At 38.6% G+C, this 27726-nt stretch overlaps 2 protein-coding genes across 2 annotated transcripts in view; both read right to left on the reverse strand.

The window, feature by feature from the left end:
• LIX1 (limb and CNS expressed 1) overlaps positions 1–2920 on the reverse strand; it is a 26661-nt gene extending 23741 nt beyond the window's left edge. Inside the window, exon 1 of the mRNA XM_035310661.1 lies at positions 2572–2920. Within this exon, the coding sequence (XP_035166552.1) occupies positions 2572–2653 (82 nt within the window). The 5' untranslated portion in view covers positions 2654–2920. The remainder of the gene's footprint in view (positions 1–2571) is intronic.
• A 2572-nt stretch (positions 2921–5492) lies between these two features.
• On the reverse strand, positions 5493–18429 carry RIOK2 (RIO kinase 2). The gene is made up of 10 exons (XM_035309763.1): positions 18274–18429; positions 18004–18142; positions 17015–17131; positions 15841–16016; positions 14106–14194; positions 12104–12295; positions 11610–11702; positions 10187–10708; positions 9391–9484; positions 5493–5810 (listed from the first exon to the last, which is right to left on the reverse strand). Exons 1-10 carry the CDS (start codon positions 18337–18339, stop codon positions 5649–5651), a joined length of 1650 nt encoding a protein of 549 aa, XP_035165654.1. The 5' UTR covers positions 18340–18429; the 3' UTR covers positions 5493–5648.
• Positions 18430–27726: the final 9297 nt, after the last annotated feature.

The raw sequence follows: 27726 nt of genomic DNA on the forward strand, positions 1-27726 counted from the left end.
GTAAGGATGAAGCATTTTTATGGCAGGGAGGACTTGGGAGAAACAAACTCTCCCTGCTGTCTTGTTGCCAGGACACACAGCCATCTTCCCCAAATCCCATCCTCTCTGCCTATGCTGGGGAGATGCTAGCCCAGAAGGAGCACTGCTGCAGCAGGCACAGCACTACTCACTGGATTTGCTCCTGCAAGCTGCACCCAGGAGGACAGGGACTTTTGAAACTTCTGTCTCTCCCTGCTGCTGCTGCTGCAGAAAGTCCTCTGTGGAGGCACTCCCAGGAGAACAAAGTGTTGGGCCAGAGCAAGCAAAGACCCCTTGGTTGGAATAGGAACAAAAAGTGTATTTGGTGCTGAGCAGTGACAAGCAGACTTGCTCTGACATCTTGCCCTAGCAAAACTCAGTCCTATTGACATACTGAGTCAGACCGTGTTGTGAAAAAGGTAGATGCTGCTGCAGCAAAGTAGATCTGGAATAGCTTTCATTCTTACTTTGTTCATTCTAATAAGGTCTGAAAGTAATGTGTTTGTAAGAGATGTGGACGTGGTCCCATGGGGAAACATGAGACGTTATCTTCTTTCTAGTCTAATACTTGCTTTCTTTCTTTAAATCTGATTAAAAGTCAGAGATGAACACCACCTAGACCTAAAGATGACTTTTTGCTGAAGATAAAAAGAGTGCATGTAAATTCTCATCTGACTTATAGACAAAGCACTATGAATGTCACCAGTCAGAACTGGTGGCACACACTCATATCAACTTCAAGACTATATCTGTTAAATTTATATTAGAATGCCTTCAAAATTCTTTTCATACCTCAGAAGATCTAAAGGAGAAAAAAAAAAAAAATAGTACTCCAAGCCACTTGCACTTTTGTTTCTATTTAATCATCTCTCCTTCCCTTAGATCTGTGGGTGGCCACAAATGCATTGTCCAAGAAGCTTGTACATACACTTTCAATAAAAGCCTTGTCAGTAGATCTGCAGGAACTGGTTACCAGGGGAAGCTTATGAAAGGGAATGCCCCTCTCCTCCAGCCCAACCCTCCTACTGCACCCCGATCAAATTCTTTGTTCCTGTGATGTGTGTACATTCACAGACTGCACCACGAGGTCCCAAGACTGCAACAGTAATACAAACCTACCCAGCAGCATAAAAACCTCCTGCAGGGTGGCCTGAGAAACAGATGTCAGACTCTTAAACTCTGGGACAGATCCTTATGCTACAGCCACACAAGAGTAGCATCCTTCTACAAGAGTAAATCCAACCTAGTCCCAGGGAACTCCTGGGTCAGCCTCTGATGTTTCATTGTGGCTATGAGCATAAGAATCCGGCAAGTGGAGTTGTTTAATGCAGATGTACATTTTTTTTTTTTTTTTCCCAGGTCCATCACTAGCTATGTCTTGAAGTCTTTATTCCTTCTATAGCAAGTTTAGAAACAGTTGATTGTATGAGACCGATTTTATTAACTCTAACAGAGCTGTTGACAAATGAATGAAGTGGAGATTAAATAAATGTCTCTGCAGTGTGCCTTAGGTCACACAGCAGATTACAATTAGAAGTGAATGTTAAATAAATAAATAAACTCCCTCCTAAAAATCGAACACTGTTCCAGCATTATCTGCATGTTAAATTATTGACTAAGTGATTCAGACTGAAATGGCACCCAGCAAAATACTAATTTTACAATCAAAATATTTATGTAGGACTGGATTTGGGGGCATGAGATTAAGAGATCTCATTCACCTGTGAAGAAGACTGTGAGAACAATGGAATTTAGCTATTGTTTCGTTCAATCTGTTGTAGAGTTTGTTTTTTTTCCATTGTATGAAATCTGTGGATGTATTTTCTAACAAATTGCTAATTAAACAGCACTTCATTCCATGCATAGCCCCACTCAGATCATAAATTCACATTTAAATACTCGTATTTCCATGATGTGAGTTGTGCTGAACTCAGTTTCAAGGGATGCATCAGGTCAGTTTATTATGTGCCACCTACTGAAAAGTACTTCAGAACATTTCACAAGGGACAGTTTTTAAAATTAGAGAGAAAGAGAATAATTAAGTGAAGAGTTTTGGAAAGGTTTAAAAAGTGCATCCATAGTCAAGTCTGATATGGGGGAGGAGGTAAATCACATTTCAAATACTTGCAGGAAAACATTTTATGCTTGAGAAGCAGCATTTTGCACTGTATCTGTGTAAACACAAAGATTGCAATATTTGACGTTTTGCAGTTCTACAGTTAAGAAAGATAATTTCTAGGAAAAACTAACCACAGAAAAGGAGTTGACATAAAGTTTTCCAAAACTGACAAGCAGTAAAAGTTTTTACCATATTACTAGAATGTAATTAAATATCCTAAAAAGTGGTTGTGAATCAGTTTTCTGAAATGCAAACTTAAAAAATAAGCAGTAACACTACCTTCAATAGGCAAGCTAAAATAATGATAGCTCATGGTATGCACACATGTACAAGCAAATTAATTACTTCTCTCTCTTAGTATATTGGCTACAACAGATACTTGAATTAAATAAATTAACTATCAGGGAAATAAAATAGTTATCTTTGGTACTTACAGTCTTTAAAAACCAGGGCAGGGTCTCGATGAGGCAGAACTTGGGCAATTACAAGTTGCAGAGACTCCAAGGTTCTGTCCATCTCTGCTCTGCTTTTCCAGAAAGCAGCCACACGCTGCCCTCATGCCTGAGTCATGCGAGTCCTGTACCAACTTTCTGCAGCTCATTGATGTGCTGGATTCCCGAGGAATCTCCTCACGTCTCCCAATCAGGCATTGCCTCAAACTAAGACCCTCCGGAGGGTCCACCTCCCCGGACTGCTTATCTTTGTTGTATGCTGAGCTAATTAGCTGTAAAGGCAGACTGACAGGCTCTTTCCTACTGCTTCCTTCTGTTAAACACACCCACCTACAGGCCAGGGTGAGAAGATAATCACGAGAAAGAAGTTTGTTTCATCGGTTTATTGACGACGTGCTGAGGCAAAGACCGCTCTGGTTCATACCAAATGACTAAAGAGACTCCTTTCCTCACCAAGACCCTCAAATTGTAGAAGATTGCAAATATAAGGAAATACTTATGTAAAGCTGTACTAAACATGATAGCATGAAAGTAGCATGCAGACTCTTGCTTAAAAACAACAAATTCAATAGCAAGTATGATTTTTTTCTTCCTTTAACTGTGTAACAGCAGAAGAAGGCTATTAATGGCAAATGGAAAATAAATCCAATTAGCAAAATTAAACATGTGATGCATTAGGTTAACCCAACTTGGATCTCTTTTCCTGAAAAAGCAGTTTCTCACTCCCTATACAATAAATGTAATAAAATGCCTGTGATTTAAATTATTTACATATAAAAGGACCTGTGGGATGTGCAGAGGTCTGAGTTGGCACTCCAATCAAGACAGACACAGATGCACTGGCAAAGGCTTGAAGCATGAATGTAAATACGCTGCTGTAACACACATTTGTGCAAGAGCCATAAGCTGTACAAACTAGTTGCTTTGCTCAGATTACTTTTATTTCACTTCCAGTAAAGTATTTCTCCTGATTTGGAAAAGATCCCAAAGAAAGGATGTGTTCTTTAATTACTGTACAGTCTTTCACAAATATATATATGTATATATTTATGGATACAGCAGTGGAAAATGGCTAGACAACCTTGTATCTCCATCACTTGCAAGTTTCAATACATACTGTTTCATTTATAGTGTGTGCATTGTACAGTGTGTATCTGCTCTTTATCCTCAGGTTTTCTTTACAAATTAATGAACTAACATTGTGTTTACTAAAATATTTAAAACCCATTTTGTTATTAACCACACATTCCTTGCTAGGTGAATTTGCTAAGATAGTCAATAATGCTATTGTCTTAACCTCTGCATTTTCCTAAGTTCACTCTAAAGAGAATTCTATTAGTTCATTCCATGTGTAAACTTCGTGGTGACCTTTGATGACTTCAGATATTTCAGGAATTCTGCTGCTTTGAAAGAAAAAAAAATAAAAAATAAAAATCAATAAAGATGTATTAAGCTGTAACTCCCTCGCTAACTCTACTCTCTGAGAAGTCTCGTCTGGCAGAGTAAGTGAAAATGATAACTTACAGCCATCCATTAGAATACCCTTAAAAGAGTTAATGGATGCTTTAAAGGAACATTTTGAAAATAAACAGCATGGATTTCCATCATTCCATCCTTTCTATGCTCATGGAGCACAATCAAACGAGACAAGCTTTGTATATTTTTGGAACCCATTACCAAGACAGACTTAAGGTCATGCACCAGAAAGAACTCACTCACTGTGAAAAGTTCTAAATTAGAACCCAAAAAGTGTGTGCACATCTTATGCAAAGAGCTGCAACTGAAATCTTGTTAAGCGGTCACTGAAACAACCTCTTAACAGATAAGAGTGTAGAAACATAAAAAGATTTTTTTTTTTTTTTCCTTAACATTTAAAATGGAAATAAAATTAAATTCATTCAAGCTGCTTTTCTGCCTGTGCTAAAAAGAGCTATCTGCATCAGGAAACAGCCCTACATACCTTGATAACAATCACTTAGATGTAAGATTTAATTGGACTTCCTTACTTTTGTCACCAGACTTTCCTGCAGCTTTGATGCTAAAAGAAACACTTATCTGTTACATCTCTGCACTGGCCAGCTATGCTTTTAAGAATGTATACTGCTGCTAGCTAAGACTAGGTTTTTTATTGCAACAGCAAGAAGACAGAAGTTAAAAACTTTCAAAGCAGGGCATGCTGCAAGACAGGGCAGAGGCTGTAATTCCTCAATAGACTAAAAGCTGACTTTCAGTTCGGGCAAAGTAGAATAGATAGTATCACAATAAAATCAACCTCAAAATCCAAACTTCCTCATTTCCCCGGGCAAGTAAAAGATTTAAAACATTGCAAACTATAGATTTATGACAAACTTTACCATGTCTTGTGTCTGTAGGAAGGCTCTTACTTCACCTAAATCACAGATACATCAAGGTGGTTGTTTTTCTAGGTCTTCAGAGACCCAAAATAACATAATACATGGTAGTATGTTTGAAAAGAGAAGTTCAGAATGCTCACCACTTTAAGGAAAAACAAGAATTGCTTGGTTCAAAGAATGTACATTATCATATTGTTTGATGATCCTTGTACAGGTTCAAAAGAAATTTTACAGAGTGCTAAAAGCTCTCAGTTTGTATTTCCTTTTGATTTTTAATTAAATCAAACAAATATCTGTTTGTAACCTGAGGGCAGAATTTCAAATTTAATGTTGTAGAAATTAGTTTTAAGGAACAAAGGAAATTTTTTGAAAAGGAATCCTCTGCACAGTAGAAGATTCTTAATCTATATAAAAACAGTAAAAATTGATCTGAAACAAGATGCTGCTAGAAATACTGTATTTAAATGATCTTACCTAGTACTACTCATTTATTTTAAATTACAGTCAATGCTTTTAACTCAAAACACAAAATAAAATAATGCAAACAAAACCAGAGGAACCAGAGCGATGTTTATTAATTTCCAGAAATACATTGTTTTGTAAAGAACTTTTTCTCCACTATATAAAAGGATTTTCAGTTATTAGGTAACTGTTTTAGCTATATGTACTGTGATTTTTCTCATGTTCTGTGGCAGCTATGATAAATTATCCCCAGAAACTAGCTGCATCCAAGCTTGACTTAATGTTGTGCATATTTTCTCTACGTTGTTTGGTATAAACGTTTGCCTCTCCCTTCTGTAGTCGTCGCCTCAGAGCAGACTTTTGCTGTTTCGTTAGCTGACGTTTTATCTTCCTTTTCACCAGTTCCTACAAATGAACACACAATTCAGTATCAGAACTTTTTGAAGATCATTCAGTACTAAGATATACCATAATGATACTGTATTGTCAGTACTAACATGAACATGTGGTAGTAGTGAACCTGTCGAGAAGACCACCATGCACTGAGCAGCTTGTGATCCACACCAGGGTTAACTCGAGTTTGCCCAGGCATGGCCTGTGCTGTGCTGCCCATACTGTGGGGCCACAGGCCTGTGCTGGGCTGCACCAGTCCCTTGGCCTGGGGCAAACTGCTCAGGACAGAGGAGCCTGGAGGAAGCTTCCACTTGGTACCAGCGATTACCACTGCTCTGTGGTCTTGCCTTTATCTAACAGAGCAGAAAGAAGTTCTCATGAGAATGTCACCTCTGCTTGACAGCAGAAATAGAGTTGCTTCTTTGTAAGAAAATCATGTAATTCACTCAACTGAGTGAAATGGGAGAACCTCTGTTACAGACAAGGTCTGCATTGTAGTTATGTGGTTTGGAGTCATGTGCAGGGCTCCAGCATTTAAAGGGGTGTAAGATCATCTGTGCTATTTTTTTTTTTCCTTTTAGTATTAGCTCTAATAAAAAGCATCTTAGGTGAAAAGCATCTTAGGTGAAACCTTGCAGAGTTTAAGGGCTTTTCTTACAGGAAACATAATGAACCACTACTTTTCAGCGCAAAATACATGCCTTTAGCAAAAAAGGTAAAGTCCTGTGCTTGAAGATTTGACAAACATCTTGTAATTAGAAAAAGGACCAACAGAGTATTTTATGCCCTACTATAATTGCTGGGTTTGCGGCTATGTTTTTTTTAGCACCTTGATTTTATAAAACTTGGATTACAAAGGTCTGAGTACAATTCTAACTGAAAACAACTCTATCACAAGTGTGGCTAAGAGAGTGTCACTGGTGGAGCGGGTGGATGTGGCCTGGAGGAGGCTATGGCCCACGGAGAGCCCCCGCAGGAGCAGGCCCTGGGCCAGAGCTGCAGCCCGTGGAGAGGAGCCCACAGAGGAGCAGGGATGGGGGGAGCTGCTGCCCACCTGCCCATGGGGGACCCATGCTGGAGCAGTTTGTGATCTCCTTTTCCTTATCACAACCCATGAATATTTTTTATGTTGTCATGTTTTCTCCCCCTTTGTCCACCTGAGGATGGGGCTAAGAGAAGCATGGAAGAGCTAAGGTACCCACCGGTGCGAAACCTCCCCACAATCTAGTAACATTTCTTTTGCATTTACCCCAACTTCTGTTGCCTTGTTTTTTGTTTATCATACTGTCAGCTCAACTTCAATGTAGCACATGAAGTAGTAAATTGGTAGTTAAGTTAGGAACCAGAAAGAATTACTATGGCAAGTTACACTGTTTAAAAATTGCTGTGACTAATACAACTAAATTAATAAAATACAAGGTAGTCAATAAATCCTGGTACCCAATCCTGATTTCAGTAGGAATGCTGTAGTAATGACATAGTATTCACCTGAATAGTATTTTTCTAAGCTTTACCACATGCAGATTGACTATAAAAAATGTGAATAAAAAGAGTAGTACATGATCTGTCCTTCTTTCCTTGGAAACTTAGTAGAACACAGTATTGAACCAAGAGCATTTTGGAAATTACATCTGTGAATGCTCTTTAAAAATATTCCTGAAGAAATTCCTGAAGAGAGCTGATAAGAACTAGTTTAAATTGGTCCACTGGTGATTTTCTTGTCAGTAAAAGAACTGTCACCCTTTGATTTTTACAGGCAGAGCTCTCAAAGAAGGCTTCTCTACTTCTCCCACTTTGTTGGACAGATGACTTCCTTCACAGTTCATACAAGGCTTGCTAGAAGAAATTTTGCAATACAAATACCAGGTATTTTCACTATGTAAAAATGTAAATTCACAAAATACTACTGTTCAACCACAGCATGCAAGTCTCACTAGTCTCTCCATCATCCTAAGCCTGACTGTAAGCAAAATGAATAAACAAATTTATTTTTTATTATTATTTATATTTTTGGATAGTTCGCATTATTTCCTATAATAAAATTACAGCAGCCCCTACAAAGATTTGTACAAGATCAGCAAGACATTTTATTTTGTCTGGAATAGCTTATTGTCTGTAACTCATAAGGCCTTCTTTTTGGCACAGTCACCCAGCTATGACTGCACCTACTGCTATTACTACTACTGTTTATACATGCCCATATGAATTCCTTCTGTGTGTTTAATCTGGAGACCTACTTATGTTTTAGTATAATTCTCCATTGAGAAAGCTGTATAAACAACAGAGAAGTGCTAGAAGCAGTAACAGCCATTGGCTCTAAGCAGCTCAGTGGGTCTTACGCCAGTGCCTTTTGTGTTTTTAGTGTTGTAATCACGTTCTTATGTTACAAATAGCTCATCATGCATATCCTTCCTTTAGTTCTAGTATTCAAAAGTTCAAATAAGATTTAACAATGGACAGAAACACTTTACTTTGCGCAAGAGAGCGTAAATGGAAGATTACACAAAGTAAATTGACACAGGATGTTTATACGGCTGAATCTCTTCAAAGTTGCTTTTGCTTTTATCTTTCTTTTAGAACAGAATATTAGGCACTTAAACGTCACTTGAATATTTTAATAAGTTTGATGTGTCTGCCTACAGAAAAAAACATGCATTGGCTAAACAGTAAGGAAGGTTTGAACAGTGAGTGACCACTGCTACCACCTACTGGTGTACGGAAACATAATTTCAAATGGAGATCTACAGGAGATTCCAAAATAAATCCTACACATTTAGGTTAGCAAACTGAAAGGGAAAAAATATATATTGCGTGGATCAGAAGCCAGGCAATTCCTAGCAGTCATCCTAACTCTTCTTTACTTCATTTCATAATTCAAGGCTAATTCTTTTTCTCCTTAAGATACAAGGCCATATCCTACAGTAAGAACAGGGATGACTAACAAAGATCTCTCTCTGCTTCACATGAAGTCCTGTAAAAATGTCTTAGACGACTTGCAAACATGGTGTTCCCTAACACATTTACTTATACATAAAACTGGCCTTTCTTCCATTTAAAATTTAGATACACTTTTTAAAATGTGATAGAGGGAGCCATATTGGATAGTATACTGAGTAGGGATGAAGAAAGATGGAAAATTCTGCCACAAAGTAGCCAAAGACACCACAACTACAATGAATTCATACATATGTTTCAGAAATGTATTAAGAGATGTGTTAAAAAGACAGATGAAAAAAGGCCAAGTTAAATCTTCACTCAAGCATGCACATTTAAAATACAAAAACATTAATTATGGGGAACATAATTCATTTCTAGCAACAAAACCAAAATTCAAGTTGCCAATGCCGGAGTAGAGCTTTTGTGAAAGAGCAAAGAGCAACACATGAAGTAAAGCACTGGATGTAATTCACTTGCAAACACTTAGAAAGTATCAGACCTATTTTTCTGTGAACATGGAACTACAAACCAAAGAGGTACACAGTAGTAAACAATTAAAGACAGTTATTGCTAGAAGATATTTTTACAAATACCTACTAACAGCTACATGGTAAGATGGTTTCAGAGTAAACTAGGTAGTAACAGTAATAATTACCGGTGGAATGGTTGAACAGCTCCCAACACTGCTGGCTGACGTACTTTTAGTTCTTGTTCTGTGCTCCACAGTATGAACCATATTGTCTTCATTTCTAAAATATGTAAATTAATGTTTTATTCCATTTAGTGAGATAAACATAATTTCCCTTTATGACCATCAAATCATAGTCAATTTTTTGAGATGTAATCAAAACTGGCAGCAGAACAATTGAGTACTACAGAACATTTACATTTGAAATATTAACACTAGCTCAAAAAACCACAATTTTATGACAGGAAGGATTATAGTGCAATAGCCACATATATACTACACAAAGCAGTGTAAGAAAAAGAAGCTTCAGAACACTAAAAAGATTAATTCAAATTCTGTACACTGCCCAGGCATAGAATTTCATGAAAAAGGAAAAATGCAAAAAGAAAAGAGGGTATATGAACTCTGTATATGCATTCAGGTACATGGGGGAGGTTGCAAACTAGCAGTGTGAATTTCATATAAAAAGGGGTTAGCCTAAAGGTAACCAGGAATTTCCAAGTGCGTCAGCAAAGGCATTAAAAGCCAAATGGTATGACATTCAGTAAAATATATTTGAATAATATATTCAAAATATATAAAAAAGTCTTGCTAACTTCAGCTGAGTGAGGGGCAGAGGCTGAGAAAGAACATTCTAATTATAAACTTATTTGTAAGTTACTTAGCAGCAGCAGCATTTTAATATCATAAATAATTATTACCAGAAATAAAGAAAAAAAAAAGGAAGAAATTTTCACCACACTCCTAGACAGTAAATATTTACCTGCAAGGCCTCAATTCCTTATCTAAAGTTGACAGGTTAACCAGATCAGGGCATTCATCTTCGTTGTCCTTATCACTGCAATCCTCTCCTGGACCTGTCTGATTTTCAACAGCATTCTCAGGTATTATTTTGTGCTCAGGAACACCAACTGCACAACTCTCTGCATCTTCACTGCACTTCCAAAGCACAGGCTGCCCTTCAACCTTTTCTAAGGCTGAACTCAACTCTGACATACTCAGTCCTCGTGAATTTTCACAACTTTCAGTGGTTCCAGTATCTTTACTGTGATACGAGTCTTCAGAGGTTTTGCTTTCAGAAACTCCTTCATATATGAAGTCTGCATTGTTTTCTTTATCTTGGCTGAGGAAGCTGGCATTACTTTCAGCGTCTTCTACAAATTCCCTCTCCTCTGTTGTATGATCATCCTCATCAGAAGCCGCTGGGTAGAGCAGTTCATCATCTTCCTGCATTTCTTTTGTATAACCACTGGCAGCAATCTCAATGTCAAGAGAACTCTCTCTCCTGAGAGAAATAGAAGCAAGCTTTCTTTTAATATATCAGATCATTATGCTACTAATATGTGATATTTTGGATTAAAAATACTATCAAGTTAGACTATAATTATCATGCTATTAACAAAAGAGTATACTCCATTGAAACATAAGCAAAGCATTACAGTGCAAGGCTTTGGGCAGTTAGCAGAATGTGGCCCGACAGAACCAAACTTTCATACAAGATGACTCCATCTCCATAATCAGCACTTACTGAAAGTAAACAATTTGATTTTAACATATAATACTTAAATTATGCTTGTGCGAACAGAACAATGAAGGATACGTTGACACACACACATAGACAATTCCCCTTTGAGAAAGGGCTCAGAGTGATATAAAACCCTTTTAACTGAAGCAGGTTTGCTCTTAAAATACATGAAAAAATAGTTTGCTTTTCAAGAGGGACAAACGACATTAGGAAGAAAACTCTGAAGATGATAATATTTGAAAAGGCAGTCACTGCATTTTGAAAATCAAATTTAAAATTGAAAACTAAATTAATACTTCATACACCAGGACTGTTAAATATGGTTTTAAGAGTCAGAGAAACTAATTCTGCATCACTGTAACATTTACGGCTTTTGGATGGATCTCTTTCCCTTAGCTGCAAGAGGTAAGACAAAGGGGACAGCAGAAGTTTTTAAAACTTGCTTCAGCTTTTGGAAACCACTTTTAGTAACTGCCAATGAAGACGTGAAGACAATATGGATCCTTTTTACTGCAAGAATGACAAAAATATTTCAAATTGCATAGTTAAGCTCTTTTTCTCACTGTTCACTTCTCTTAGAAGCATCTCTCAGAGGCATCCATTTTTTTCATAAAACCAACATAACTACCATAACATGGGGGAACCAAGAGTCATTTTTTACCTGATATCTTGGAATGACGGGAAGAGCTCACTCTCGTAGTTGAAGCGTTTCTTAAAAAACTCCTTAATGCAGTTAACATCTCTGTCAAAATACCTGTTTAAAAAATATAGAACTGTACTAATGCAATAATCAAGGTAATTAAGGCTATTGGTGTGACAAACTTTTACTCTGCATTTCTTGTCTTTTACTTGAAAATTAACCATCAGTAATCCCAAGTGAAAAAGCATACATATAGGTATAAATACATAAATAACAGATTATTTCTATTCATTTCTTAACTGAAATAAATAATTTTATCCGAGAAGCAATTAATTGTAAATTTATCCTAAGGAGCTTTCCACTCATTCATAAAACAAATTGTATTTGTAATGTATGGTGAAAACATTAGAATTTGAAGCAGGCTTATGAAATCAAATTACGGTTGACTATTTGTTGTTATCAGCACTTAACTGATTTATTTTGCATTTTGCATACATCCTTAACATTGTACGTACCATTCAGCATTTGGATGTGATGTTGATACCATCTGAGGGAAATCAATCATAGTGACATGATCATCATTATCCAGTATGAGATTAAATTCATTGAAATCTCCATGAATCAAACCATGATTGCCAAGTTTTACAATTAGATCCATTAATTCACTGTAGACAGCAGCGGGATCTTCTATTTGGTGTACTTGGCATCTGGAAAGTTAAATAAAGAAGAAAATATCCTGAACCCTGAAGGAATTAATTTAAAAATATAGACAAGGCATATGAGTTACATCTGACAGAATGACATGGTAATTCGAGTCATAAGGGTTCTCCAGAGGTTACTAATCCAATGCTCTGTTCATAGCTGGGTCAATTCTGAGATTAGATGAGACTAATGAGAGCTCTCCCAGTGAGGGCTCGAGGTTTCCAGGGATGGAAACACACTGTGCAACCTCCACCACACTGCCTCACTGCCCTCATGGGGAGAAAGCTTTTCCTATCTCCAGGCAAAATCTCTTATTTTAACTAAACCCTTGTCCTCCTATCACATGGGATGGTTATGCTGACTAATTTAAATAATGGATGAGCAAATTTTTATGTCTGGTTTGTTTTAGGTAACTTAGGTCTTCCTGTATTCAAACGCCTCAGAAAAAAAAATGTTTTCAAGACTAAGCTGGGGGTAAGGCAAAAAAAAAAAAAAAAAAAAAAAAAAAAAAGCTTAAAGCACTCCAGAATATACACCAGTAAAAGCAAAGTGTATGTTTTGCCCCAAAAGTGTGCGAAATAGACATCACCTTATTTTTACAAGCAGAGTAAATAGGCAGCTGTCTCATTATACCAGGAACTGTCAAGAAGAAACCATCATTTACAGCTACTTTGTGATATATTTTGGCCTGAATGCAACATTATAGTGTTATGAGAACATACCAGTTACACATACTAACAGAAAGCACAAGGGAATTCTAGCAGCTCTGTAATAGGCTGCTGTTGAATATTTTCATATTGATAGCAAAATTAATTGTGACATTTCTTATAGCCAGAGGTCTGTATCATAAAATATGTCACTTGTTCTTTGAATTTGGAAGCCATCTAAACTGGTATCTTCTCAGATGTTGATCATCTGAAATAATTCTCATCTAGTACAGCATCTCCTTCAGGTTAAAACTGCAAAACAGGGAGAGCATGGTAAACCTCCCCTGCCAGTGCCCATAAGTAACTTGAAAGCTTTCTGTCTACAGGACAGACGTGGAACTATTTAACAAACAAAGGTGGGGAAACAGGATAGAATAAAGTCTTAAAGGCACTTTTTCAATGTAACTCTTTAACTGTATACTTTGGGATTAATTATACTGAACCTCTGTTATTGTACATCATATAGAGTATCAAATAGGTATTTTGCATTCTGCTATGGAAACAAAACAAGCCATTCATTCACATATAAAACTCATCACTTCTTTTTCATGTTTCTCGGTGTTGAACAACTGAAGAAAAGTAATCTTCCTTGAATAGAGTGTACATGGAGTTCAATGCACACAAATAAATTAAAACAAAACTACAGAAATGAAAACAAAACCACAGACGTTCTAGAATGGCAAGTTGTAATCTTACCTGAATCTTTACCACATCATGGATCATGAACTGGAGCTCAGAACATGGAGGATATACACCTCCATACTGAACATCACCACTAACAGATAGAACATACAATTTCTGTGTAGAAAATGGTTGTATCACTAACCTCTGTATCACATTGCTCTTCTGATGTATTCAGTACTTAAAAAAAATCAAGTCTAATTCACCAGTCTCTTTGGACAAAGAAAATATCTTTTTAGTTTTCCTTCTCTCACCAATTTCTCCAAATATAATGAAGCAGAACCCTAGCTGTTGTGGGACTGACAGCTTTATTCAGCATGGTCAGAATTGACTCACAGGATAAGGAAAAAAATGCCATCCCTGCTGCCTTACTGAACCTATTGTTGTTAGGGTTTCTGTAAAACAGACTTCAAGCTTCCAAACTTACAAAGGGTAGCCATCAAGGAGTTCCATAATAACTGCATGTCTGTTGTAATCTACAGGTTTTGGAACAGGAAATTCTCTGTCATACAAAGCCTGGAAAAAGACAACATATTGAAAAAATAAAAAAGATAACTATTAAGAAAACATTAAATACATGATAAACTACAAATCTAAGATAATCAGTATCGTTGTGGAAGCAGCATCCTGCAGATTATTCAAGTGCTAACTGTAAAAATCAAATCATGTGCTTAAGAAGGAAGAGCGTTCGGAACTTTCACTACTAAATATGCTTCTGTATTATCCAGAGTTTAGTTATCCTGCATGTCGCAGGAAAACACAATGGAATAGAAAAACAGCAGAATTGTATCTGGTCTGTTAGCTTAAGAAACCACTAGTGGATAATTGGGAATAGGGTGTTAGAAAAAGGTTCCACAGTTCTTGGAAATAGTTTGGCCTGGACAGGTAATCCACACTCAGTTTCAGTAAGGCGAAAGTTTCTTCCTGAATATTAATATCTAGTATTACACTACGTTAAAGCTTAACTAAAGGTAGGGCATAGTATTTTGTAGCTCTGTTAGCTTGCTCTAACCATATTTAACAAATTATTCACTTGATTCATAGAATGGCTCAGGTTGGAAGGAACCTTGAAGACCACCTGGTTCCACTCCTTCTGCCATGGGCAGGGACACCTCCACTAGACCAGGCTGTTTAAGGCCCCATCCAGCCTGGCCTTGAACACCTCCAGGGATGGGGCTTCTCTGTGTCACTGCTTCACTACCCTGAGCAAAGAATTTCCTCCTAGTCTAAATCTACCATTATTTTAGTTTAAAACTGTTACTCCCTGTCCTATCACAACACTCCCTGAAAAAAGCGCCCCTCCCCAGCTACCCAGTATGCCCCCTTTAAGTACTGCAGGCCGCTATTAGCATGCCCTTAAGCCTTCTCTTCTCCAAGCTAAATAACCCCAACTCTCAGCCTTTCTTCACAGGCCTCCTTGTAGCCCTCCTTTGGACCTGCTCAAACAGCCCCATGTCCTTCATGTGCTGGGGCCCCAAACCTGGACGCAGCACTCCAGGTGGGGCCTCATGAGGGCAGAGCAGAGGGGGACAATCACCTCCCTCCACCTGCTGGCCACCCCTCCGTTCATGTAGCTCAGGAAGCAGGTGGCCTTCTGGGATGCAAGCACACACTGCTGGCTCAGGTCGAGCTTTTTGTCCACCAGACCTCCCAAGTGCTTCTCTGCAGGGCTGCTCTTAGTGGGCTCTCCTCTAAGTTTGAAACTCATTGCTTACAGCCCTAACAAATAATCTGTAATTATGTTTGTGGAAGTAATCTAAATTGACAAGACTAAAATACTGCTAGATATTTCACAATTTTTCCCTAGCATATCGGAATGTTCTTCATCAGTTTTTCTAAGACAAGCTGAAGTGAAATGACGATGGTTTATTCACTGTCTTTATGCAGATTCAGATGACTGGACAGCTTCACCTGAAATTTCATGGAAATTGCTTCAGTTCCACATGACTTCCATGGCAAAGTTTGATTTTATCACTTGAAAGTATACAACATACATTAGCACTGTCATTCTCTGAAATGCATACTTTAAGTCTACTAGGGAAAAAAAAAAAAAAAAAACACACAAATCCTACCAGTATTGCAAATATGAAGTGATAAGACAATTTGAGAAGTATGTTCCAGTCTATTACATCCTTGTTAGCATGGTGCAAACAACCACCTACCTTCATGTAGGCAAACTCTTTCATTGCTGCTAGACGGGATAAATACAGCCATGACATTTTATGTCTGTGCTTATGGTAGTCACGCTTATTTTTCAGGCTGCGAAAGGAAGTTCTTCCCAGCCTGTGCAGTTTCATTGCAAACTGCTGCTCGTCTTCATTTGCAACAATATAAATATCTAGGAAAAAAAACAGCAGCAGGGTTCTGATAAATAACTGGTATCTGACAGATATATAATGAAACTGTGCAGTGAGAAATCTGTTCCTTGACTTCTTATAACAGCTATTGCTGGAACGGCAAACTCTACTACACTTCTTTAAACAGAAAAGACAACTAAACTTGTGTATTATATATTAAATATCTGAACAAGAAGAAATTATTGTTGAAGAGATTATGTGGCTCCATCAGTAGAAACATCAATCTTATCGGAAACAGATTTCAGACTAGGAGATAAGAAATAACTGAAATGAGGCACTGAAAAAATTCAAATTCTCTGACTATTCTGTTCCTATACTCAGGATAGGCTGGTATTTCTCCGGACTACCTGTAAAGCACAGACCAAAATAAAAGCTCCCCCAGAAGGGAAGCATAGGGCAAATGCTGAACTCCAACGGTCTTAATAACACACTGTAAAAGGCTTCTTTCTTTTGACTGGGCAGAAAACACAAACGACTTCTTACTTTCAACAGTGTTAACAATTAGCTAGTGTTTCATTTCTACCGTTTGTCCCCAGTAATCCTCTGCTCATTCTTTAATGACCAAAGATGTGCTGTGCCAAATTACAATCAATATATGAGCATGAGAATTCAAAATAGCACTCCAGTAGTTTGGACTGTATATTACTTTTTTTTTTTTTTTAGGTGTGATGAAAAGTCTGATGTTAATCTTTTTGACAGAAATCTTCAAAAATTCTTCGCAAGGCATGAGACAGCTTCTAGGAATCATCCAAGAATTGTATGAAATGGTCAGAGTGGAACAACACTTGTGAAAAAAAAATCAAATGTAGTCAAAAGGCTAACACAGAACTCCAAATAACCTGTAAATTTTGGTGTTTGACAGATTAACTGATATGACTATCCACAGGTAAATTTGCCAAGTTTCCAACAAAACATTAGCAAAGATACAGACACATTACCTCTAAAAAAATTAAATACTAAAAACACCTCTTTTAATTACCTGATTCTTTGCCAACACCCATCTGGTTTCCAACAGAACTGATGACTTGCCGGGAAGACAGAGTTCTCAAGGCAAGGTAATCATATCCTGCATTAGTTAACCGATAGCCCTGGACCGCTAGGTAAAAATAAATTACACAACATTTTATTCCATGTTATGGATACATTTCTTTTAAAAGAAGTCTCATTTTGGTCTCTCTTCTTTTTTCTGCTTATGGTACAAAACACCCAAAGAGCGTTTTCCCCGTTGGCTAGTATCAGCCCAACGTGACAGTTTAAATTCCTGCAAGTCTTATTAAAATTAACTGGACAAAAGGTAGACGTTTTGTTAACCCCTTGATAACGCAGGCAACGATAATGCTTCAAATAGCATGGGATTTCTTTGAAGGATGATTACTTAGGAGGCACTGCAAGGATTCAGGATTGTTTTAAAGACTAAACAAAACCTCAATGCTCTGAAAAATTGAGACAAAAAGGTGATTAATTTCATGAAGACTCCCACATTATGCTTGCAAAGCCAGATGCAAGTGCAAGACTGAAGGAAATCCAACGTTACTAACAGAATGGGACAGAATAAATACTAATTTAGTGGTTGTTTCTGACTGGGTGAAGATATAAGGCTTTTGCAGTCTGCTCCAGTTTGTCTGCTCTAAGACTGTAACACATTTGAGTTGGTTCCTATATGAACTTGAATATTACCTTAGCTAATCATTATTTACTTTTTCCAAGAATCTGGTGACTGAGAAAAAAAAAAAATTAGCTGTTTCTTTCTTTTCTGCTTGCCATGTTTATCGGCAGCAGCAGTTCAGAAATCAGCAACACCGTTTGTTGCTGAAGGAATTCACATTCCCAAGCCAGGCCCAAGACAAGGTGAGGCTAGCAAATGCTCCGGATACTTGAATGTACCAAGCCATAATGCTTCTACTAAGCTAAGGTGCTGACAAACTGGGAGGGACAAGAGAAGGATCCCAACGCCAAAACCAAACTCACTTTTAGTCCGTTCGTAAGCCAGGAGCTTGTGCTTCACCAGCTCTCTCAGGATCTTGTTACAGCCGCCGTGCTTCAGGCTGGCGATGGGCGCGACCAAGCTGGCAGGAACGATCTCGTGGTTCTTCATGCCCATTTCCACCTAGCAGGGCAAGCCAAGAACGGATCAGTTGGCTCGGGAGGGGAGCTCACGGGGCCAGATCCTGCTGGACACTGGGGTTATCGCCTCCCCCCGGGGCTCCCCTCCCCTTCCCCGTCCCGTCCCCTCCTCACCGCGGTGAGCACCCTGAAGTGCTGCCCGCTCAGGTACCGCAGCACGGCCACGTTCAGCTTCCCCATGGCGGCCGCCGCCGCACCCTCAGCGCACGGCTGACAGCCCTCACGCGGACACACCGCGCATGCGCACCCCCGCCCCCCGCCCGGACAGGAGGAGGCTGTTTTGGGTCCTGGCAGCTGCATATGGACGCCCGTCCTCGGATGGATCTTCGCGTACTGAGCTGGTAACAAAGTCATTGACGACTCAAAATCGAGAAAGCGTAATTCTCTACCCCACAGTGACGGCTTAACCCCTCGCTCTGCTCTAAAAGAGTTAATTGGGTTGCGTGTGCATCTGCCCAGACCTGCTCTATTGGGAGCAACCCCCACGGCACGAACCATAGAGAGAGCTGGCCCCGGATGCAACTGCGCCTGCGCGGCGCCCGGCCACTGCCATGAGGCTGTGCGGGGGGAGGCTCCCAGTGCGCCGGCGCCTGGCAGCCCCGCTCAGTGCGCATGCGGAGTGGGGGCGGGCCGGTCCGAGCCCCGGAGGACACGGGTTCGAATCCCGGGAGCGGCGTGTTGGAGCTCCTGGACCCACCGGTTCGAATCCCGGGGGCGGACACAGGCCGTGAAGCGCGGCCTTTGCTGTGGAATCCCGTTATTGTCATAAGCAACACCAGGGCCTAAAGAGGTAGAAATACAGCTGCAGCTATTCCATCTGTGTGTTGTTCGGTGGCAATGCTTGGAACCAAATCATGTCTATCTTGCAGTGTGAGGGTGCTCACAGAGGCTGTTTTTTTGATATATGTTATCAAGGTTAAGTCTGTCTGCACCAGTTAACGTGAAAATGCCCAGCAATATTTCTGAGGGCTCTCAAAATCTTGCTTCTTACACTACAGTTGAAATACATCACCTACCGAGGAATCTATGTGCTTTCATAAATATGATACCCATGTTTATGTTTCAAAAAGAATCACACATTTACCCCAGGTGGTCTAGGGCAGCACCGCAGGCTGTGCAGCTTACGGCCCTGAGGCTGGTGGCATCTGTCTCTCTCCACAGACAGCCTCTGGTGTCTTGCCTATCAACAGTCCCCTCAGACAGGGCACTCCAGCTTGCTTTCCCCGGGCCTGCCCAGGGAAAGGCGGAGGACCACCTTCAGTCCCATTTCAAAGAAGTATTTGTGGTTAGCCTCTCCCCCTCTGCTCTGCTCTCCTAGACCCCACCTGGAGCACTGCCTTCAGCTCTGGGGCCCCCAGCACAAGAGGGCCATGTCTGGAGCACCTCTCCTGTGAAGACAGTGAGAGCTGGGGCTGTTCAGCCTGCAGAAAGAGAAGGTTATGGTGGTACTTTATCGTGGCCTTCAAAAATGTAAAGGGGGGTTTATAAGAAGGACAGAGAAAGGCTTTTTACGGGAATGTGACTGAATAAGAAGCCACCGTTTTAAATTGAGGGTAGATTTAGACTGGATATAAGCTTGAAGTTTTTCACAATGACAGGTGGTGCGACATGGGAACAGGTTGCCCTGAGAAGCTGTGGATGCCTCATCACTGGAAGTCAAGCCGGGTGCAGCTTTTAGCAACCTGATCTTAGTGAAAGACAGTCCTGCCCATAGGAGAGGGTTGGACTAGATGATCTTTATGTGCCCCTTCCAACCTAATCCCTTATATTGTGCCATGAAATAATTATTCAGCTTTTGTTCTGTACCTATATTTACTGGAACAGAACTATTTGTTCAGGGCAGTTCTTGATTCATTCTATGTCTTTTTTATCCAAAGACTTTTTGCTCCTTGCTAGATCTGCATTTGTTACTGTGCTGTTGTGCCACCGTGAATGCAGCTCTTTTTTTGCCAGCATGCAGATGGACAGAGCTGTCAGCTGAAAGGTTTTTAGTGCCTTAAAATGCTCAGGTGTAGTCAGGACTGCTTGGTAACTGGTGATGCACAAGCTACGTGTGTTGGAGGCTGCAGCCTGTGAACCGCTGCCTCTGGGGGGCGGTTGTGTTTTAGAAAAAAAGTAGACAAAACTGAAGTGTTTTTTGGTGGTGGTTTGGAAATGCTTGTTATCCAGTTAATGTGAATAATGTACTTGGCATAAATGTGTAGTTCATTTTTCTGTTTGTTTGTTTGTTTTTACTTTGTCCATGTTCTCACATGATGTGATAGAGTGTCATATCTGGAATGTCTGGTGTATTTTGAGAAAGGTTTTCTAGCAGCCTTGGAAGATAAGGTAATTCTATAAAATATTTCTGCAAGAAACATGAGAATTATGTGACTGCAAGGTCAGTATCCAAATGAGGTAACTCAAAAAAAAAAGGGGGGGGGGGATGTTAATTCCCCATATAATTAACTAATTTAGAGGCTGGCTCTTTCAATATATGCATAATATAGTGGACAGTAAGACTATCCAGCATATTCTTGGCTCTTAACAAGGAATAGTAACAAAAAATGTTCTCCATTCTGTCTCTCGTAGGAGCTACTGCCACTTTTTGTTGGGTTTCTAATTTGCAACAGATCTCACTGTATAATCTTAATAAAACATTATTATTAATATTATTATTATTATTTTTTCGTCCTGGATGTGCATCTGAAAAGCTGAATTTGTGAAATTAGATCTTAAATTTCATCAAGAACAGATGAACAAGCTTAAAATTTGATGTGATCTTAAAGTCAGAAGTTTAACAATGAAACTTCTCTAGAAGTCTGTACTGATGTAACTATTAATAAGCACTGTAAAAAAATGGTTATTTTTGACTGGTCAGTATACTTCTAAGGACTTGGCTGACATCATGAAGAATACACGTAACTACATTCCATTTTTTTATATTTTTAAGCATTATAGCTTTCACCCATTTTATATGCATGTGTGTATGTGTGTATGTACATGAATGATCATTGTGGTGTCAGAAAAAACTCAGTGTTTATAAAATTTTTGTAATGAATAGCAGAATGCATGCCAAGTGTACAAATGCTGCACATTCTCTTCTGTAAGGAGTTTTATAAATCCCCAAAAGCTGTATTTGAATGTAAGGTTTGAACAGTGCAGTTCATATAGTGGGTTCTTTCATAGTAGTTTTAGGAAACTACTGTTCTCAAGATAGATATGAATGCTTAGCAGTTTTATTGCTTCAGGTGTTCTGTTTCAAATGAAATTTAGTAATAACCCTAAAGGGAATAGATTGTGGTTATGTTACATTTTATAGTTTAGGTAACTGCTATGGTGTCTGAATTAGTAAAAAATAAAAAAGAAAAAAAAAAAAGAAAAAAAAAAAGAAACAAAATTACTGTATGTATACGGAGCCCAGGAGCCCACAGTGGTGGCTGTATGTTACCTACATGTTAATACCTGCAATTTTAGATCAGCATTTGGCACTTGTCAAGGAAGTGTTTAGTCACTTCATGAGCCTTAGTTGGTGGTCAGACAGCTCCTTTTGCATTAGAGTTGTAGCTTGTCTGATACGTGTGATGTCTAGCTGGGGTCTGTTCCCCCATCGTAGCTGGAAACAGCCTCCTGAAGGCTGTAAAGCGAAGTAGTGGATATTTTCAGAGTGGATAACATGGGAATTTTTCAGCTTTAATTCAATGATATAGAATGTTTAACACTTAAGCCTTTCCTAAAATACTTACTAATTCAGCTTTTCAGATTCTTTTATTTTTTAAAAACTATAGGGCTTGCAAAGCACACCTTATTTTAATGCTCGTGTTGAGAAGTATGTGAAGCTTAGTGCTCGTGCAGTACGTTAGTGAGGTTTCTTTCCGCACATGCAGGCTTCTCAGCTCTGCCTCATCGTGGCGGTATTGCTCTCAGTAGTAGGGATAAACATAAAGTCTCAAAAGTTGGCTCGTTTTCTAAGCTAGTTAAGTTTCTTGTGTTTGATGAGAGACTTCCAACAAGTTTTATACACAGTAGTGTGTTTTTTAAACATTTAACATTAAATGCAGTCTTTCTCTTGCAGGTTAACAGCCCCTTTGTGCAGCTTCCTGCAGACTCGGTAGTGCTAACCTAAGGTGTGTGGCAGTCAGAGCTAGGTGCAAGTTGATGCCGTGCAGTAAAATTGTACGTACGCCGTTGACAATTTTTCTGACTAGTTTCTAAGGTTCTGTAAGCCAAATTCTGTAATCATCAGTCATCTGTTTGTCTGCATGTGTCTTAAGGAGTGTAGTAATTTTTCTTTGTCATTGCGATAACTGCTTAGTTTTCTGAAGGAAAGGAAGGACAGTGAGCTTTTTTAAATTTATTTTTAATTTTATTTTTTAATCTGAATTGCTGTCCAGCCAGAGACATGGGTGCAGAGGGAGTTAGTCTGTCAGGTGCCATTCAGAGAGCTCTGGTACATAAATTAGAGTGCAGAGATCTGAATGAGCCTCAATATTGCTTCATTTATCTGATCACGGTGTGGGGAGAATTGAGACTTTGAAGCTGATTTGTTTTTGTTCAGACTGGGAATAAAACCATGAGAAGAAAAGGAGTAGAGCTCTCTCCTGGACACAGAAAACTGGCAGGCTGTGAGAGAGCAAGAACTCTCAAAACCTTCCTATCAAACCTCAAACTGGGACCTGTCATTTTCTGGATTGCCAGTTCCCTGCCAGCCCACCAATTAGGTCATTAGAGACCAGAGGTAAGGCTCAAAATAAGTTCCCTCCTAGGCCCTGGGTAGACTACTGGAGGGGCAGTGTCTAGCATCAAATGAACCTAGCTGCTCATTTTTGAAGCAGTAAGGACCTAGTGTCAGAAACTGGTTTTGTTATTTGAGCAGTGTTCTGCTGACTGCATATTGTTGACTCCAAGCCTGGACAGATATTCTCTCTGCTTGAATACTTTTTCTATTGGAGCAAAACAATCAATTTACATTGTCATACTTATCCATTTTTCTTTCCCCGTCCAGACTGCAGGTTGCATTTTAGTTTCCCAATTTATTCCCTGATTTTTATTTTTATTTTTGTACCATCTCATTAATATATGTAGGAGACAATGCTTACATGTTGGGCTGCATCTGGAAATGCAAACCCAAGTGCTATAGATATAATGTAGGAAAAACACACTTACTGTATTAATGAAGAAAAATAAGCAGACTATAAATATGTCAGAGGACATTATAGTATTAGCAAACATGCTAGGCTGCAAAAAACTTATAAATCTCTCTTTTCCCAACATATTTTTAGAACAAATCATTTGAGATTCAGGGCTACTGTCTTCACTTTAACGTGACCTTCTTTAATCCCTTTCTTTTGGTACTTAGTACAAGGACAGTCTTGACATTGCCCAGCAATAATTGTATGTTCCATTTAGAGTCCAAAGCATTAATATCATTACTTTTTCTCTATCTGTGATGTAAAAAAGATCCTGACTGTGGTTACAGAATCATAATCCTTCAGTACTTATTTTGAGAAGCTGTGATGACAACTTTAACTGTCTTTGTATTATACATCTTTTTGTTCACAGGCTTTTTTTTTTTTTTTTTCCTATCTTATTTTTAGAAAATAATATAATAATGTTGCTGATAAGAGATATGTAGCAGTCTTTCAGGCTAATAAGAATAACCAGTATTAAACAAAATACTACTGGCTAAAAACTGCTATCTTGAAATTATATATATATATATATATATATTTATATATATATTTACAATAAATAATTTTCTTATGTCTCTTCAGGAATGAAAAATTGTCAGGGAAAGCTAGTAGTTAAAATTAATGTCAACTTGGTGTGAAAATGGAACATACATCAGAAGGACCAAACATTTTTCTTGGCTAAAGGACTGCTGCAATTCACATGGAAGGATAATATAATTCTAAATGCATAATTTCCTTAATTTTTAAATAATTTTAGTATTTCATTTTTAGAATTTGCATTTGCTTCCAAAAAGCTTATCCTACACACATGGTTGGATTAGGAGTGTGTAAACTTGTAGATTCTAGTTTATTTTTAAAAGTGTAAACTTCTGATTTTTTTTTTTTTTTTTAACAGAGGAGGAATTTGTCTACATTGGGAATTTGTTAATAGATATTTGACATTGTATACAATGCAGATGCATGTACCATTTGGATTTTTTTCTGCTGTAGCTTCACAGAATTCTTGGCATTCTCATCTTTCAAGATGTCAATGCTTCTTCATATATTTCATGCGCTTATATGTAAAGTATGTTTAAATAAGCAACTGTTTTCAGTCGATTCTGCTTTTGCAGTTAAACTCTCGTTTTGAATATTGTGGTTGTCAGAATTCTGCAGTGGCAATGCGATAAAAAAAGTAAAGTTGTATACGATCTTTTGTATACAGAAATCTAGACGTACACTTTGCATATACATACAAATGCTTTTCTCTGGGCACAGTGTTTGCAGCCTAGTGCTAGTAATCTTGAAAGTACTGTGAAAGTACTATGAAAGGACTTTCTATTTTTTATCCTTTAGATAAGTTTTCTTTATAAAGAAATATAATTAAAAGTGACCTTATTGCTAACAGCTTTGAAATACTGAGATTACACATGCTGCCTATTTTTCGAAGCCTGTTACTGCTAATGAGTTTTTTATCATTATTCTGCAAAGAAAAGTGATGTTATGAATTGGTATGTTATATTGTCAACAAGCATTGTTTTTGAAGAAAATGTTTGAAGATACTCAAAACTATTGCTGTTGCAACAAACCTATTGCTTTCTTTTAAATAGTTGCACCATCCAACAGTCTTTTGAATTCTGACAGTAATTCAGGCAAACAGGAGGAACCAAAGACCAGCTGGTGTTCGTGTAGCAGGCATTTTTCTGTTGATTGCCAAGTGCACAGTTCACTGTTCGGTTACCTGTGTAGGTTGGTTTAGTGACTTTAAGGTGGTTCTCTGCATGCTCCCTATTCTATCAAGCTTACCTGGGGGCTTCAGACATTGCCTGTCTTATTATACCCTAAGAAAGGGTAAGGCCTTTACTGTCCAGCTGGAAGGATCACTAATTAGAGCCCTTGCTTTGGCACTGAGTATGTCAAGCCTGCAAGCCTCCCTGCTGGGATCAATGGCATTCAAGTTTGCTTTCATGAATGCACAATGGACAGGGATCTTGGCAAAGAACTGCTTATTTAGTTTGTGCTGAGAAGCTGAGTCTTCACAAAATTTCAAGGTAATTGTATAGGTAGAAAGGGAGCTATAAGAATACGCACTGATTATTCTGCTCAAAAAAAAAAAAAAAAAGAAAGAAAAAAAAAGTATTCTCTCTAACCATAATCCAGTCTGCAATCAAAACCCAGTATATATTTTTGCCCATGTAATGCTCATAAAGAAATTTAGAGTCATTACTCCATCCATTTAGATTTAGAATCATTACTCCATCCATTACCATCATGGCCAAAAAATACCTTGACTGGGGGAAAATTATTTTAGTTTATTGCCAGTTAAAAATAGAGTAGGATGGTGAGAAACCAAACAAAACCAGCTCCCCCTCACCCCCTTCTTCTTCTCAGGCTCAACTTCACTCCCAATTCATCTACCTCAGCACCCTGAGCCCTGAGTGGTGTGAGAGGCTGGCAGTGGAGGTTGTGGCCTCTTCATAACAGCTAGTCTCTGTCACTACTTCCTTCTCACAAGTTCTCCCTTCTCCCCGGCTGCCGTCCTTCAAGAATGCTCCAGCATGCTCCGTTTCCATGGGGTGCAGTCCTCCAGCAGCAGACTGCTCCGGCACGGGCCCAACTTGGGCCACAGTTCTACCAAAAAACTGCACCTGTGTGGGCTCTCCATGGGCAGCAGCGTTCTTCAGAGCACAACCACCCGCTGCAGGGTCCTCTGTGGTCTGCAGGAGGACTGCTTCACTGTGGTTCTCTCCATAGTCAGGAGGGCAATCTCTGCCAAAACCTTGCCTCATAAACCCAACGCAGTGTGCTAGATGCTGAATGGCTTCACTGAACTTTATATTCTTTTATCATTAGAAATAATGGATTTTTTAAAATAAACTTTAGAATAAAAATTTGAGCGTGATGTTAATGTAATAAAGTATGCTAGCCCCTGTAAATGAAATGTTCTCCAATTGTATTTATTTGATTTCACAGTGGAGAAGATTTAAAAAAATGACTAATCTCAAGATTAAGAAGAGCAAAAGGCAGGCTGCAGCAGGGAAAAGGTTGCTTTTGTACTTTGCAGGATGTGGTAAAGTATCAGCCTTTTAAGGCCAATAATAATTAAATTCTCTGATTAAGAAATGAAAGAGGTGAGGCGAAAAATGTGAATGAAAGGATTATGGATAATGTTGAGTTCTGCTGAGCTTCTGTTTTTAAAAGGCAACCAAAGTGCATTATCTTGTTATATTTCATGTGTGCTAGAAATGAAACAATGCATTCTGGGATAGTTAAGTTTCATATGAGAAAGAGATTTTTAATTTTCATTTATTTATTTATTTATGAGATAAAGGGGCTACATTAAACTGATTGTCAGGTTGACAGGACTTGCATTTTGAAACAGAAGTACATCAAGATTCTGTTCTGGATCTTCTCTATTTTTTCTCTGAACTGTGAAGCAAAGACTAGGTAGTTCTCTTAATGCAGTAAAATTCAGTTTTGCATTGCATTTTGTGGATGCAAATGTAGTACTTTCTTAAAATTCTACATTCAAGGCCTGGTTAATATGTTCCACTTCTACAAAATCATAATGTGACTAAGATGGATAAGTACTTTGAAAAGTTTGGGGAACTTTTTCTTTTCATTGTTGCCACATACCCTATGGAGGAGAACTTCCACACTTCATGACATAAAAAACAAATTGGATAATAGTTTCAAATTGCTATTATACAATTGTGTTAGAGTGTGGTTGTTTCTGTTATTGACTAAAAGTCTATGGAGAATAATTTTTCTTTTTCTACCATAATGGGGAAAGATATTAAAATGTTTTTCAATCAAACATACTATTTTTAAAATAAGTAGAGATGTGCTAATGTTGAAAATTATTGCTAAGAGAACTGACATGTTTGACATTAGTTTTTTTTTTTCTCAGGAGGTGAGCAATCTAACAATTGTCAAGTTAGGTGAAATCTTAAAAACCTTTATGGTAGATTGACATGACATTTTTGTCATCTTTTCTGTGCACGTACTTGATCTCTTCTAAAAACTGGTGTAAGATAACATGCTATAGCTTCTGTGGTGAATTATGAAAATAAGAAAATCTTAGTTTTAAAATTCAAATGCTCTGCAGCAAAGACTGGGGATTGTTTGTGGGGAGCTGGGGGTCAGTCTCTTCTCTCAGGTAATTAGTGATAGAACTAGAGGGAATGGCCTCAAGTTGCACCAGGGAAGGTTTAGGTTGAAGATTAGAAGACATTTCTTCTCAGAAAGAGCAGTCAGGCACTGGGACGGGTTGCCCAGGGAGGTGGTGGAGTCCCTGGGAGTGTTCAAGGAAAGGCTGGACGTGGTGCTTAGGGACATGGTTTAGTGGGTGACATTAGTGGTAGGGGGGTGGTTGGACCTGATGATCCTGAAGGTCTTTTCCTATCTGAGTGATTCT

Source organism: Oxyura jamaicensis, chromosome Z (assembly GCF_011077185.1).
Source record: "Oxyura jamaicensis isolate SHBP4307 breed ruddy duck chromosome Z, BPBGC_Ojam_1.0, whole genome shotgun sequence".
NCBI lineage: Eukaryota > Metazoa > Chordata > Aves > Anseriformes > Anatidae > Oxyura > Oxyura jamaicensis.